At 40.3% G+C, this 16,979-nt stretch overlaps 2 protein-coding genes across 2 annotated transcripts in view; one reads left to right on the forward strand and one right to left on the reverse strand.

Annotated features, from left to right (window-relative positions):
• The window catches only part of IFT140 (intraflagellar transport 140), a 93,277-nt gene that overhangs the window by 42,164 nt on the left and 34,134 nt on the right, over positions 1-16,979 (forward strand). The gene's annotated exons all lie outside the window — the stretch shown is intronic.
• Positions 31-16,979, reverse strand: part of TMEM204 (transmembrane protein 204) — a 31,364-nt gene continuing 14,415 nt past the window's right edge. Inside the window, exons 2-3 of the mRNA XM_082313569.1 lie at positions 14,708-14,863; positions 31-2,214 (exon numbers count right to left, since the gene is read on the reverse strand). Of these exons, the coding sequence (XP_082169695.1) occupies positions 1,970-2,214; positions 14,708-14,863 (401 nt within the window). The 3' untranslated portion in view covers positions 31-1,969. The remainder of the gene's footprint in view (positions 2,215-14,707; positions 14,864-16,979) is intronic.

Genomic DNA, 16,979 nt, shown 5'->3' on the forward strand with positions numbered 1-16,979 from the left:
CAAAAATCTCACATTATCACTAGAAGAAAATGAACATTCACAACTTTACTTATACATCTAAAATAATCACAGTAACACCGAGTATTACAAATTTACCGACCACGTAGCTGATTTTTAAATTTAAATGTACATTATTATAATATGGATATTGCAATATTAGAAGAAATAATATAATGTCTTTTAAATATTCCAATATTTTATTTTTAAAAAACCCTGCAATTAATCGTAGCATATTATTTCTAGAAAAGATTTTCCAGAAAGTAACGCAGGCAAATGAATACAAATCTTAGTTGGTTTTTACAAACCTACTGCTAGAAGAAACTCTTTGTCAGCTTTATGGTGTTCTACCCTGACAGCCTAGAACAATGCAGTTGTTCCAGAGCATCAGTCTCTGCAGAGTGTTGCTCACTTGGAACATGGTGCAGAGCAGCAGTTGGGCTTGAGTTTCTTATTACATCAGAACTGAGTGCAGAACAGAACTCAAGAGCCAGCTTGATGATCACATTTTAACAAAGTGTGGAAAAGTATAGTGGAAATAATGATAAAGAAGAAAAGCAGTGTACTCAGCTGGGAGTGACACACCAGTCCTAACGAATTTGTAAGATGTACAGCTCATGGTCCTTCAAACCTATCAGTAACTGTGCTCAGAGTAGCATCGTTAGAGCTTGCCTCTAGTCCTGTATCCTAAGTATTTCTGCATAATAGTTTTTGAACTGTTTTTCTTCCTGGAAGTTCCATGCACATGACTTTTGTGAGCCCATGTGCTTCTCAGGGTCAGGCTTATAAACATTATGCCTAATTCCAAAGGTACTAATTATTTTCATTTCATCACCATATTAAGTCACCAGCCAGATCTTTTTAAAATCTCATGGTTAAGTCCTGTGTATGTGTCGTCTTCTCCAATGTGGGTGCTTGAGTGGCAGTTGTATTCTCCAATATGCACTGTGTTATGTGCCTCTGAGCATTGCTGGCCAGAGCTGGGTGTCCTGACATAGCGCTCTAATCTGAAAATGTCACAGCAAATGTTAAGCAAGCTGGGAAGGAAAGAAATTAATTTGGGCTGAAATATCTGTTCTTAATAATCATTTCCAATAATGTAAGTTAATAGTATCTGTGATTATTAGGGAGTCCAGGTAACCACCTTCTGTAGGTATTTGCCCTCATTGTAATACTGAAGTAGATTTTTCAGCGACATGAGTGGCCTGTTCTAGCTGCGTACCCTTTTCATTTTTAATGGCATGTCTGTTTACATATAGGATAAACCCAAACCTTTGTCTCAGGATACAAAAGAAGTGTCTGAAAAAATGCAGCTTAATTCTTCTGCATTCCCTTACTTTACAATTAGAACGGTTAGAGTTGCTGTTGCTTTTTGCTGTCTGGGCTGTGCTGTGGCTGGGGGGCAGGTGTTGCAGCTAATGACAAGTTCCTTGGAGGGGCGGATGGAAGGACTAAAGATTAATGAAGTTTAAACAGCTGTTAAAATCATCACTAATTCTATAGTGAGTTTTCTGCTTTCTCAGATTGCCTGTTAACCCCAAAGCTATTGTCACTGGTCTCCTATAGCTTTTTACATTATTATTAGGGAGCAGGATAACTTTATGCAGACGCAGAAAATGTGTTTGGTTGCCTCTTTTCTACATTCTCATTGCATACACTCTGTGTCTGCTACAGCTGACCCTGCTGACGTGTAGCTGTGATGCTGTCAGGATTCTAACAATCCAACATTCTGTGCTGTACAGCAGAGGGACAGGGCAATATAATATAATATATATAAAATTATGTGTTTTATACATATGTATATAGATGGAGCCCATCCAAATAATAATTGAGGGCCTCTGCCCACAAGAGTGAGCTTTGTGATGTCTTTCAACCCTTACTTTTAAATTATAGCATATATTTATAGAAAACAACTCAAAACAACTCCAATGCAGATCTCCTTGGAGATCTTTCCCCTTTCAAGTCCACTCTTTCAGCACGGTGACTCAACGTAGTCGTTTTCCAGGCCACGGCGAAACCGAGCGGTCAGGGTACGGCTAATGACAATGACCCGGGGCGCCATGCAGTCCTCACGCCGGTGAAGGATGTTCCATATGAGAATGGCAGCTGCTAGCGTGGCCAAAAGACAGGCTCCAATGTTCAGATAGCAAGACCAAGAGAGGTTGGTGTATGGTCCGATGCGGTAGAAAGTCACCAATCCGATAACCAGAACAAAACCTGCAAGGAGAATGTGAGAATTATTTTTAATGTGTTATTCTCTTGAACTTCTGTAGTGGCAAGATGCCATAGGCCAACATTCATGAGTCTGTAAAGCCTGTCCATCCCTGCTATGATGTGCTGTATGTGTTCTGGAAGGCATATTTGGGCATGATGATATATACAAAGACTGGGTGCCTGAAATGGAGTCTCAATGTTAGCTTTGAATCTGTTCACTCTGATTTACATTTCTTATTCCCACTTAGCTGTATTTCATGTTGTGTTTTCTTCTCCATCCTCTTGTCTCACTTACACAGATGTCCTCTTTCTTATTCCTGTTGCCAACACAGAAAACTGGTATATTAATGATAATGAAAATCATTTATTCAGAATATGGCACACTTATTCTGAAATTTTAAAATGTTTATTTAAGGCAGGCCACTCTTGTAAACCGCAAAGATGATGAATAGCTAAATATCTTATAAAAATAATTTAAAAAAAACGTACAGAAGCTTAAAAAAAAAAAGGGAAGGTGAAATAAATGGGATTTTACGGTTCTGCTTTTTCTATGGTGGAAAAAAAGTGTTATGCGGCAGGAGTAATATCATGCCTTCAGAAGCTACCAAAGGCAAGTTTCCATTCCCTTCCTAACCTTAAGCACAGTAGTAAGTTCCCTAAAAGGTAGGTAATATTAGAGTAATAACACTGCTCTTGTCTAGCATTTCCATCCAGATGTCACTATGTGATTTGTGAAAAAAGGGAAAAAAATCTTCCACATTCTTTTTGGTAGACACCACTGAAAAACAGTAATGTTATTTCAGAGGTGAGGCGGGGTGACTTTTCTAGTCATGCGGGAGGCCCATATTAGAACAAGGGGCAGCATCTGTATCCCTTGACTCCTGCTTTTTTGTTACTAAAGCTGTCCTTTCCCTGAAGAATGCATGGATAAGCACACCTTCACTTTTCTGCCCTCTGTTTATTGTATTAGTCTCTCTTCCTGTCCCTGTCCAAATAAAACTACTTTTCAGCTTTTTAAGAGAAGTAATTTATACGTGTGATTAGATCGAAACGAACATCCAAAGAGGCAAATATGCCTCACTAACCGAGAAAAGGTTTTCTCTTTGTTCTCCTACACACTTCCTTAACCACCACCATGACATGAGAAATATCAGTGACAAAAGGACCCCTTCGTGAAGGAAGACTAGAATAAGCAAAGGCCCATAAACAGCCAGAGGATTTCTAGATACCCTCTTCGTAAGTTCATGGGCAAGGACAAGTCAAGAGCAAGTAAGTCCCAGTGGCTGCATGCTGTTTTCTCAGTTAGCTGTGCTGCTTGCAAACGCTGTTCCCACAGATCCACGGCAATGCTCTAAAATGGTGTGACACCTGGCTCTGGTCCTTGATTTTCCATGAAAGAGCACATCCTGAGTATGCATTGTATCAAGTTTGTTTTTTTTTTTTTTTTTTTTCTAAAAAGAGTACTAGTAATACAGTGAAGATGGAAAAGACACAAATTACATACAGGTAAAAAAAATAGAGGAGGGAAATGAAATACAAACAGGAGAAGAAAAAAAATCACTACTTAAGTAGGTGTGACACTTTTACTATTCTGAGAGTAAATAATGTGAAAGCTTGAATACCCCTCCTAATGAAACGAGCAATGAGTGAGTATTAATTCAGGAGACGTCTGGCATCCTCAGCTCTCTTCTGTCTACCTAGAAGGTGGTTTGTAACCCGGTTGCTTGCTACACCTTCTCCTCCTCAAATAGCACTGTCCCACCGATGGCATGTACCAGAGGGGGTTTGAAGCGAGGCATCTCCTCCTAAGGATATACAAGGAGGAAATAGATTCTTACAGGAGGAGTAGCTCTTTCCTGCTCTTTTGCCACTCTGCACTTTGCTGTGGAAAAAAGTCTAACGTACTCTGGATGGGTTTTAGGCTGTCGAGTCAGTTATAAGGACAGCAATTAATAACTCCTTGATTTTGTCAGTAAGTCTAGTAGTTATTTAACGGTTCAGCTTAGTTATAAATGAACAAGTTTCATCTGGGGAAAAATGTGGCGACATAGAGCACATTGACTTAACTGAGTTGCAGAAATCACTGATCTGTACAATAACTGTTCGCTAGCACTCCCAAGTTGAGCCCGCAGACTTACTTAGGAGGGCATTCTAATGTTAGCCAAGTTGGAGATGGGATCCCAAACGTAGGTGGTCATCTAGCATTATTTCAGGATACGCAGGTTTGAAAGTTGCTTCTCAACTCCTCTTCAAAAAAAATACTGAGTTACGGTTGAGGTAGAAAAATGTTGTGCTTTTGACAAATTAAGCTTAAATCTTCATTTTTTTCAGTAATCACTGGTGGATGACAACCTTATATCAGATTATGCGTGCTTTTTAAAATCATGGTCTCTTGAAGCCAGGCAGATGTTATCCACATCCTTGGATGAACTGTTGAAGGCAAATCATCTCTCTTTGAAGGAGTTAATTTTTCTGTATATTCGTATGCTTAGCTTGTCACCACGTGAAAGTGGAAATGTTCTCTCCTCGTGCGTTCAGAATCCTCACTGAAGTTTGCAAATGTGTTTCCAGCATTCCCAGAATGCTACTTTTGTCCCCAAAGCCACAGTTAATTGTGCTCTTCCTTTTCTGTGATGTTTCCTTGAATTGCTTTTGAATTCTCATGACTTTGGTGTTATCTGGGTCTTGTATGACTTTAATCTTTTTCTTTATTGTTAGCAGTAATAGTAGAGCTGGGAAACAAAATAGTTTTCCCTCATTTCCAGTGTCATTCTCCAAGTTCAGTTTGTCCTGAGGCACACGGTAGAGGGAAGAAGGGGAGATCAGATCCTGTATTGTGGTTTTTTTAAACTCTCCTCTGAGATGGCTCAGTTCCTCATCTGTGAAACCTAGCTGATAAAACTTTTCTCCTATGTTTTGTTTTGTGTTGCACGGCTTCGGGAGCAGAGCGTGCTAGTTGTAATGTACTTATAGAGAATGTGTATCTCTACATCTACGTTTGAGGTCTTTAGGTTTTATAATACAGATAAACACTGATAGTGCTTTGCTCTCCCACAGGTTGCAGTCTACTTTTCAAAGGATGATAGATACCAATTTTCTCATAAACTGAGAGAAAAGGAGATCGCTCGTGCCTCCTGCGGCCAAGTTGTGGACCAGTTTCTTTTCCTTCTGGTGTAAAATTCGAAGGAAGGAGGGTATTGAGGTACAAATCAAGAGACCCATCTTACTGATGAGTCTGGCACACGACAAAACTTTGTGTGGGCAGTTTTCCTTTTCAGTTTTTCTTTCAGAACTCTTCCAGTTCACATACACTTTCACGGGGGATCCAAAAAGCATTAAATAAATTTAAAAATGTGTGAAGCAAATCATAAAACCTGAAGTAGGAAGAACTTTGAACCTAACCCATTTGTACCAGTGACCACATAAAGTTACCTTTAAGGGACAGTTACAAATATTAACAACAGTCCACTTGACACTGTCTTGGATTTGTTTGAGGCTCTCTTGGCAGAGGGAGCTAGGTTCAGGAACACCAGTTACACAGAGTAACCCTGACACTATGTTGTGTCTTGTAGCTTAATTTCCAGTTACTGAGTTGTGACTAGTGCTTTCCCACTGCAGGTTTACAGGTATTTACTCTACCATTATCTCCAGCTTAGAGAAGTAATGGATGATTAGCGCTTCTAGTTTCCTTACTGAAAGTCAGGTCTGCTTGTGCAAACCTGCTGGGGAAAGCCTTTAGGGTTCCTGGTGCATGTGAGCGCTGTGCTCCCGTGAGCATGAGTTTTGCCCCAGTCTTTGCTCACTTAGCCAAGGCAAGCAGCAGTGGTCTATACACGTTCCTTTATGGCACAGTAGGGTAAATAAACACTGTAGGAATGTTTTTAATACTTAAACTTTTTTCTGAACACCCAGCTTCTAATTAAATTACTTAGCTTTTTCTTTCTTGCTTATGTATCACTTATGGCCAATTACTGTCCTAAATGGCTACACATCTCTATGCTAAATCAGCCATCTTCGTGAGCTCCCTTACATCCGATGGAGAAATTATCCACCAGGAAAAAGCACTAAGGTTTCCTTACAGGTCCCAAAATAAAACTATTTATGCTAGCAAGACTGTTTCCCTTTGCAGGCCCTTTGCCTGAACCCTGATCAGATGAGCAGCCAGTCATGCAAGAGGGTTTCTCTCCTTTTGCAGTTCCGTGCCAGTGTCTGAGCTGGGGGGAACTGGGAGATAATGGGTTTGAGAGCTCCTCAACTTGGCAGATAGCAGGAGTGAGTCACTGGACCTCTTGAGTGAAAAACGTTGGATCTGTTTAGAATATTTTGCTGCAGGCGAGGCAGGAACTGACATTTAAGAAGAGAGAAAAACATGAGAGAGGTGGGAGAGCTGGAAGCATGTTACTGTAGAGTTTCCATAATTAGTTTTACAGTTCTGGCAGTGTAAATGAGCTCCAGAATAAAAATGTTGCTGTGAACATTATTTTCCAACATTCTTATTTCATATTAGCATGACCTGATATTGGATTTATAAATGTAGGAAATCAAGAGCAAAGGGTGAAGAAATCGTATTAATCCAAAAAGACTGAGTTTGCATAGGATATTTAAATTTCGATGAATGCTGCTTTTGTAAAGATTGTTGTAAGAAAACGCCCAAAATTTGCTTGGAGAGATTTTGTCTGTAATAACTTAATCAAAATTAGACTTCTTGAAGCAAACTGTTCCAGTGTGCTACTTGTGTTTTCCTTGCCCTTAGAGTGGTCGTCTTGTACACCAGCCAAGAATTGAGAAGGAACATTTAGTAGCAAGTCTGTTCTCTAAATGACTGGGCAAGCACATTCAATTCACTTCTCTGTGCCAGCCTGGCCCTTCTCCTTCAGTGGTTCCTCTTTCTTAGGGAAAGTAGATTTTTTAATTTTTTTTAATTATTCCTCTGGTATATGGATGTATCTGAGGAATGATGTCTTCCTAGTTTGGATGAAACCTTACAAATTACATGTGTACCATTTGGTTACAAGCCCTAGTGTACTGATGCAGTAATACTCAGTTTCTGTAAGGAGAGAGAATGAAACTGAAGTTTGACTAATGTTTTATTTTTACTAACACAGCTAAAGCAGAGTATTTTCATGATATTGGTATCTCCTGTTTTGCTTACTGCCTTCACTGTGAGTGTTATTAGCATTAGGAAATCCGACAACATTTTAATTTGTTGCCTTTGAATATTGTTAAGTATTCAATTAGCGTTTCACTTTTGTGAGAGATTAGTGTAGGAAAAATGGTGCTGAATTCTACTGACGGTTGTGTAATATGGGTATAACTCAGTTGATGTAAATATACTAATGTAGAATTTGGCTCTGTATTCGGAACAGTTAGAAATACATCTATAAAAATTAACCTTGTGTCAAGAATAGCTTCTGTCTCCATGACTAAAACTGACTGTGGTGACTTTTCACTTTTTAGATAGATATTTGTAACAGTGAACAAAAATGTCTGAGTTTTTAGTTTCAGTATTCCAGTAAAGTACCTGGAGGGAGACAGTTGGCTTCCCAGACTATTTCTCATGGGTAACTCTGCTAAAAATAACCAGAAAATTGCTCTACTTGCCATACGGTTTGAGGAGGGCTGCAGATGGGAAATATTTCTTTAAACTTAGATATGAAAACATTACACATTTTCATCTGGTTTTCATTTCTGTTTTGTAGCGATGACAAGACTTTTGGATGCATGGCTGAATTTCCCTGAATTAATTCCATTATGTAGTCAATCAATTTCAGATCATTTTATTGTGTATTGTCTAAAGTCTGCACAGAGGCCACATCTTTACTAAAAACCCTGATGAGATTACTTAAAGTACTTTATTTTCCCATAGAGCTGCTGTTTATCTCTAGTTGTTTCCCATCCGTAGCAAAACAAGCCTGGCTGGGGGGGCTTTTCCGCTGGGGAAGGAAACAGATAACGAATTCACTAGGAAGACTTTTGGTTGGGACAGTACTGACTGTGTGAGAGGGGGTGGGTTGGGAGAATGTTACTTTTTGAACTTACATTTCAGATCTGTATACTGAATTTCCTGTTTGACTGTAGCTGGCTGCAAGCCAACTACAGATTTTTAGTATTTAAAAAGAACTCTCAGTCACTTCGTTACTTCTGTGATAGTTGGGGTTTTTTTCAGACACCCCTTAATTTGCGTTCCTCTTTTTTATTAGCACATTGATAGTACAGTTGAAGAAATCTGTATTATGTTTTTTTCTGGGTCTTTAGAAAATCTATATTGGGAGTTATAAATCTCCTCTTTACAGCTTGTCCTATAGGATGACTTTTGCTGCCAGGAAGAGGGAGAAGGAGGAAAGTAGAGCAGCCAGACTTGTTCAGAATTCACAACCCACGCTTGTGCAGCAAAACTGCAAACAGGGAAGGGAAATTTTTCACCCCCCTTCCCTATGTACCCTGTAAACATTTACAGGGGATGATTTAGCTGCAATGAGTCACAAGCCTGAATATGCTGCTTGTAGGAGCTCAACTGTATTTATCAAAGTGAGATAGATTCCTGAAGTGTGATTGCTATAGAATTTATGTAAATGATTAATCAATTAACACCTTTTCCTGTGTCAGCTTGGCACAAGAGAGTTGTTAGAGTGCAAGGCAAATCTGGAGCTTCGGTAATAGCTGTGTGCTCTTCGTTGCAGTACCAGGCTGAAAGCTGCAGAAGTATGCTTGCTTTGGTTTGTGATGCCACAGAGACTTTAGTGGCCTTTGAGTTTTCAGTTGTACATCACTGAGTACAATAAAAACTTCTGTCCAAGGATTTTGGTAGTAACATCTCTTAAAACTAAACAAGTTATGAGTAGCAAAGCTTCTCGGGGCAGTAAGACCCTCTTGTCCTTCACTTTTCACCACTGAATTACAATGGCTTTCTACTTGCGGTGCTCTTTCAGTTTGTCAGTCCCTCTGTGTCTTTAACCTGATGAGGTTGGGAGATTTAGTCAGTGTGAGGCAGTGAATTCGACTTCATGTTGGTTGGAAATCTTCAAAGGGAGGTGCAGAGCACTGTTTAACGAGTTTAGGTCTGCTGACAGTGAACTTGCTTTTCTTGGTTACCTTTTGGACGTTTCCTTAGAAATTATGCCAGTCCTTGAACTGAAGGTGGAAAAGTATTCCCTATGAATTAGACGTAATTCCTGTGGGGCAGCTGTTTAAATAAGGATAAATATGCAGACTTTCACATTGAAAGTCAGCTGCAAACATTGCTTGGCGCCTCAGATCCGAAGGCAGCTGGTGTCAGTGAAAACTCTGCTTTTGATCGCAGTAAACCTCGTTATCAGACACAGGTGAGAGCTCTTGTCAGCCTGAGCAAAAACAACCTGTGCAGAGAGAAGCAGTCATTGACAAGTGATCCTCCTGGAAGTTGCCGTGGTCGTCATCTGCTTCCATTTTTCAAATGCTCTGTCCATCTCCTGATGCATCAAGGGTAAGAGTTGTATAACTGTGGATCTAGCTAGGCAACTCCATTTGAGACTTTTCAGGAGACATCTCCATGCATATATATAATATGCATGTTCATAAGCAATAACGTGAATATTTGAGTTGAAGAACTTTTCGTTTCACATGCTTCTTTCTGCATTACTGCATTATTTCTAACACCGTGTCTGTCATAAAACATGTTCCTTATACTTGTGTAGCCAAATGATATTTATCTGGTAATATATTTGTTACCATATTTCTAATCAGAATATGGGCTCTTGACATGAGATGCTACAACAAATCGCCTGCTACTCACATTGGTATTTAGACACAAAGAATATACACAGATCTTCTCCCTGCTGCAGTTACACCAGTTGGAGAGTTAACACGCTTCTTGTGAGCTACCGCCCTTTCCAGTTTGCTGGTTCAGCTGCTTATGTGAACCACTTCAGTCAAAATAAGTGAGATAGGCTTCCATATTTTAGGATCTTTGCAAAGGCCATTCATTTTGCAAACACGTGAAAACAAGATCATTTTATTGTGTAGTTTGCAGTCCATATAAAGAATGTGCAAGTTTGGCACTGAGGTGAAATAAAAATGAGAAATAATGAAAACAATTAGCACAAATCAAGCAGTCAAGTTCTCTCTCTTTGTTAGGATTTTTAGGTTATTTACAGTGTCTCATTTATTTGCTTCCTTTTCAGGAAGTATTAGGTTTACAGCTCCATAGGCTTCATCTTAGAACAGATCTGGCTTGAGGGTGTTGTGAAGGAAAAAGGTGGAAGGAAGTAATCCAGAAATCAGGATCGCATTGCTATTGTGAATATCTTTGGCTATGTTCTCCAATGGCTGCTTTGCTGGTCTGTTCGGCATTAAGATTTTCTGGATATGAACCAGCCTAAAGTTATAGTACCCAGAAAGAAGAGAGAAGGTAAATGGTCTAACAATTGTTTGATTTAAATTTAATAGCACAGAGATGAGCGTATGCGTGAACTCAGATTTCCTGTGATGCGTTAAGGGTCTGGAGTGAAATACACCGTCAGCAGAAAAACACAGTAGGAAAAGCTGGAATGCAATGCTTGAAATTCGAGAGGTGAGATTGTAATTTATTTGGCTGTAAATGACCAGCTCAGTAGGAACACAAAACTTTTTAATCTTCAGGATATTATGTATCAAGATAATTTAATGCTGAAAACATTGGCAAGAATGTTAATAATCATGATTCAGGTTTATTCCAATTTTGGACGTTCAGAAACTAGGATGAGATCTAATGTAAGGGATATTTTATCCCAGATTTTCCCCATTGTTTCTAACATTTCACTCTAAAGTCTGTGATAATCACCATTGTATAAGATCAGAGACTTGGCTGGAGTCCCTTAAGGTCTGATCCAGTCTGGCAGGTTACTGCTTGTAGTAGTATAATATTCTCTGAAGTGCTCTTTATTCCCTATCCTGTTAGTATAGATTTCCTTTTCCAGCTGCTCTTCTGTCAGCTCTGGTATCCCTCCTATATTCAGCACATTGAGTTTGTAACAGTTCCTTGGAAAAAAACAGAAAACCCCAAACCCTCTAGAGGGAAATTTCTGAGCGTTAACGCAAAATTCCACATACAACACTGGTTCCATTTTCACCACAAGCCTTTTCCAAAGCAAACAGCTCGCTTTCCTGTTAACTGGGAGGTGTGAGGTTGCGGAGCTTTGGAGCTGTGTGAATCCCGTTGCTGTCCCAGGAGCAATGCTGTTTCCTCTCTTCTTTCCTTCCTCTTTGCTTCCTGGGGCTTTATTTTCTGTCAAAGGTCCATCCTTTTTGAATGACTGTCAAATGCTTGTGCAGGTGGCAAAAGTGAAAAAGCAGCAGAGCCTGGAGTCATCGCAAGCTCTGGTGGGATCAGGGATGGTTGATTTGAACTTGTGGTAGGGTTTGGAAGATAATACTTGGTATGCTTAGCTTTCTGAAACAAAAAGGACTCTTGTTCAGACCTCGGGAAACTGTAATGAAACCCACACATCATGTTTCAGTGGGCAAACTCGGACTAAAAATAAGTAAGTTGTAGGTTGACTTTCTGATTTTGAGCCATATACTCAAGCCTTCCTCCATAATACAAGATTTCATTCTACTCGTGCCCATTGTGGTTCCCTTCAGCACTTGCTGGCATATTCCAGGATGAAAGTTAGAGATCAAACGGAAGTTGGAATTAGAGGGGACATGATTCAAGAGAACTTTTTCTGAAATTACTGACAAGATGAGCAATTGCAGAATAATTCTCCAGATCATTTGGATTTTGAAAAGGAAAAAAAGGGAGGTGGGTGCTTGTGTTTTAAGTAACATATTTGAAAGTGTAATGAATAGAAATTACCCAGCCAGTACTCAATAGATATTAAATAAGATGTAAGTGTGTATATTCTTAAATATTGTTTGCTCTTCTCACGCAAATGATCTGTCTGGCCTATAGTACATTGGCTTTAACCCTTAAAATGAAGTAGGGGAGAGCTTCAAAGTGATTTCTGTTGGGCTGTTTGGTGTGGACAAAGTGCTTTTAAATACAAGCTTTGTGTCCACTGTTCGGATGTTTTTGCCTAATACTGCTACTTTACTTTGAAAATAGATGAGAGGTTACCATCTTGGACTGGAGGCTCAGAGGCTGAGTATTACCTGTGGCTTATAGGATAAGGGACGGACACTTTCTTCCCCTTCAATAAAGAAATCGTGGTCTCTAGATGCAGCAGTAATCCTTCATCGGAGCAACAGAAATGCGGGACTTGCTTGCAGTTTGCATGTGTGTTTTGTCTGATATCAAAGACATTTCAGACAATGTATAAAATGCTGTTGCCTGGGCCCAATCCAGGGAATTTGGTGGATGGGGCTGATTTTTGTGGCCAGTTTGAGTGGCTCAACATTGCAGAGCACACGTTGGGCTCTGTGAAAGAGGAAACAGCCTCTCTTGTCAGTGCAAGCTGTACTGTGAACCGCCTGTCCTGTGAGTGCAGACCCTCGATTACCCAGGTAATCAGCAGCTGACGTACCACCATCCTGGGAAACTAGGGAGATCTCCAAGAAGCCTGTTTTATATTGCAATAATGGCAGATATGATGACTCCTCTTTTTTTTCAAAAGTGTACATTCCAGAAGACTTCAGCTGGTTGTTCTGGATATCAGGAAGGAATTTGTTTAGACATAAAACTTTCGTTAAGATAATGAGATGCAAAATGAGTATCATGTTACTGACTGCAAGGCAGAAAACCATCTGATGATGGTGAAGGAGAGCATGGCATACCTGCAGAGGAGGATGGGGGAGGGGGCAGCGATAGCCACCAAAGTCACTGCATTATTTCTGCAGACGGGAGACCTGTGATTCATATTGCGCAATGTCTGTCTTTAACTGTCGCGAGCTGCCAGATCCATCTCTTCACACCTTTTGAACACAGGCAGATGAACTCCTCAATTCAACAGCTTCTTCAGCCATTCTCATTAGTGTTTTGTTAATCGTTCTGACTCTGGCTTTCTTCCCCTCTCCCTTCCCAGCACTGGGGATTTCAAGGTTCAGCTTGCATAACAGGTAATAGCAGGCATTTCCTCCTCCTGTGTCGGGATATCCTGGCGCCCTTCAGTCTCTCTCTGACTGTGTTTAAAACAGACTTCAGCACAGGAAAAAAAAAAAAGGGGAAAAAAAAAAAAAAAGCCCAGTCTAAAATTAGCAGCCTTGATAGAAGAAAGGCACACGGCTGTCCACTGTGCTGTTTGTCAATGAAACAACACATCTAAACAGGGCCAGAATGCATTTCCTCTCTGGGAAAAACAGACATGTCGAGTTTTGGGGAGGATGGGAGGGAGCGAGAGTAACGCAGGCATCACACCGATGATCAGGAGAACTATCCAGAAGGTATCCAAAGACCATGGTGTACATGAAGAGGCCGTAGGGAGGTCTCATTACGGCAAGGTTATAATGTGTCTCTAGGTAGCACTGACTGATGCTTGAGGGTCTTGCTGCACCTGGAAGCTGGATCAGATGCTTTGAGAGGTACAGAACCTCTGCAGTCTCCTCCTCTTGTTTGGATTTCAGGTTCATCTTCCTTAATGGGTGTTTATTGCCACGAGGACTGTATTTAAATGACCTAGGCTAGATTCTGATCTTGCAGCAGTGTAAACCTGAGGTCTCAGTAGGTTTATACCATTCTAAATATTCTGAGTTTTTAAAGTTGAAATTAAAATTTAAAATAAAATGGTGTTACTTTATTATAACCTGTTGTTTACAGTAATAATGATGTATTTTTAATCTGATCTTGTAAGCAGCCCGAATGTTATATTCCATTAATGACAGTTTTGTGCATGGATATTTTATAGTATTGGACTCTTGGTGTAACGAATACTGAGTGACTTATTTTATGCAGTAAGGAAAGGTATTATTGCAAAATGTTTACAGTTTGTTGCCACCGCTGTCAATATGGAATTGTGATAAAACCGTTTCCTCCTTTCCTCATTCATTTCTGCATACAGTCTGTATCCATGAAAATTACTGTGGGAATTTTATTTATAGCAATGTTACGAATTGACTTCAGCTATCTTTGCAAATCTGCATAGATTGCAGATGTATCTGTCTATCAAAATGCAGCTGATGATCATTGAGTAAAATTCAGTTAGCTAAAGGCAAATAATCATGTTTCAGCAAGACTTCAAAAATTTGCTCGGCCGTTCTGCTCTACTTGTGAACAGTTCCTTTGGTATATTTTGTCCTGCTAAATTGTGGGATTACATTGCATCCAGTTTATTTCTTTCATGTTTGCCTTCCTGGTTTCATAGGAAATAATAAAGGCTTGTTTTTCTTGGTTCGCAGAAGACTCATTCTGATATATCCAAGATAAAAGCTTCTATTCACGTACTGCAGAATCTCATGGGGAGGGCTTTAAGAGACAATGAGCTTACTTTTAGATTTAGGCCTTTTTGCTATTCTTTGTCACTTGAAAGATTTATAAAGTAAGAAACTTTTCCACCTGGATTTAATAGAGACTAAGTATTTTTGCATCAGTAAAAAGAAGTGGACTTACTGGCAAGTTGGAACACAGCAGCTATGGCCTCCTCCCACCACTGGGTATCCTGAGAAATGATAGGGAGCTCCATCAGGCCCAGGACGAAGATGAGCTGGCCAGCAGTCAGAGCAACAGTGGCGATGAGGTTACAAGCACGCATCATGTCGAACTGCACTAGGGAAACATAAGAAGTAAGCATAAAGTTAAAATGATATAAAATTGGGAAAAAGAAAATCCTGGCTAAGCAGGTATGTGAAATTTGTCAGTCCATAGAAAATGATTCTCAGACACTATTCCTACTCCCAGCAGTCCCTTGCTCTGACTGCATTCCCTGTGGTCTGATTAAGAAAAGATTTTTCTTTAGGATGTGTATTGAATCTTTCCTTTAGTTACGCAGCATCCCGTAACTATTGCTTCAGTGCGAAACAATCTTGTACGAAACAAGCAGCTAACTTCCAAGGATGGCCCGCTGGAGGTGCTTGACTTTTGCCCTGTGAAGATTCTACATATAATTAGCAGCCAGAATTGTTTGGGGTAGGAATGGTGTTTGGTTTGCATTTGTGTGGCACTAATTGAAATGGAACCTTAGTTCATAAATAGGTTTTCAAGGCCGTAAAATAATAATCATCCCAAAGACAAATCTAAAACACCCTGAATTTCTTTTTCACCTAGTCCATCTGTATTGTCCTAGAAAACATCCTGTGGATGTTAATGCTAACATCTTATTGGTTTAAGGGAGCTTTGTATAGAGGATTCTTAACTTTTCCTTCTTTTAACACTTAATCTTTTAGATGCACTGGAAAGACCCTTGTATTTCTATCTGTGTAACGAGGGAAATGGTTACAATGAAGATGTCAATGCTTGGCAGTTCTGAATGAGGTATTATGGCATGATTTACATGTATAAGTAAAAAGTTACTTTTTAAATATATATTAGTTCATATATATATATAAATATATATATAAGCGAGTGTTGTTGTGGGAGTCTACTATCGACCACCCAGCCAGGACGACAACACTAATGAATTATTCTACAAGGAATTAAGGGATATCTCTAGATCAACTGCCTTTGTACTTATGGGTGATTTTAACTTCCCAGACATCAACTGGGAATATCATACAGTGGACACAAACAAGTCCAGGAAATTTCTGAAGCACATTGAAGATAAGTTCTTGGTGCAGATGCTGAGGGAGATGACTAGCAAAGGTGCCCTCCTAGATTTGTAGTTTGTGGGCGAAGTGGTGATTGGTGGCTGGCTTGGTCACAGTGACCATGAAGTAGTCGAGTTTCAAATTGTTGGTGGTAGGAGAAAGACTGCCAGCAGAACTTTGACCCTGGATATGGGGAGAGCAGACTTTGGGCTGCTGAAGGAGCTGGTTGGTAAGGTCCCCTGGGAGTCTGCTCTTGAAGGTATTGGGGTCCATGAATGCTGGTCACTTTTTAAGAGCCGTCTCTTAAGAGCGCAGGAGCAGGCAATTCCAAAGTGCGGGAAGTCAAGCAAGTGGGGCAGAAGGATGGCTTGGCTGAGCAGGGATCTTCTTCTAGAACTTAGGCAGAAAAGGAAAGTGTACGGACACTGGAAGCAAGGACAGGCAGGGATGCTGTTTGGCACTGTAGGGAGAAAATGCGTGTGGCCAAAGCTCGATTAGAGTTCAAGCCAGCCAGCACTGTGAAGGACAGTAAAAGGGTTTTTTTAAATATGTTAACAGCAAAAGGAGAATCAGAGATAACATTAGTCCGTTATTTGATGAGGTCGGTCACCTCACAAATAGGGACATAGACAAAGCAGAGAGGTTTAATGCCTTCTTCACCTGTCTTTAACACCGATGATGGGCCCTGGGACCCCCGGAGCCCTGTGTTGGAAGACCGTGACTGGGGGATGATAAACTCCCAGCCGACTCTGAACTTGTTTGAGACTTGCTGCTCCAGCTGGATGTGCATAAACCTATGGGGCTCGATGGGGTTCATCCCAGGGTACTGAAAGAGCTGGGCGATGTCACGGCAGGACCTCTCTCCATTATTTTTCAATGGTCTTGGGAGTCTGGAGAGGTCCAGTCGACTAGAAGCTGGCAAATGTTGTCCCAATTTTCGAGAAGGGTAAGAAGGAAGACCCTGGTAATTACAGGCATGTCAGTCCTGCTTCAGTGCCTGGTAAAATTATGGAGGAGGTTATTCTGGGAGTTACTGAAAAGCACTTGAGAGACAATGCAGGCACTGGCCATAGCCAGCATGGGTTCACGAGGGGAAGGTCCTGCTTAACCAACTTAATTGTCATTTGTGACAAGCTCAG

The sequence above is a fragment of the Platalea leucorodia genome, assembly GCF_965183815.1.
Source record: "Platalea leucorodia genome assembly, chromosome: 5".
Classification (NCBI taxonomy): Eukaryota; Metazoa; Chordata; class Aves; order Pelecaniformes; family Threskiornithidae; genus Platalea; species Platalea leucorodia.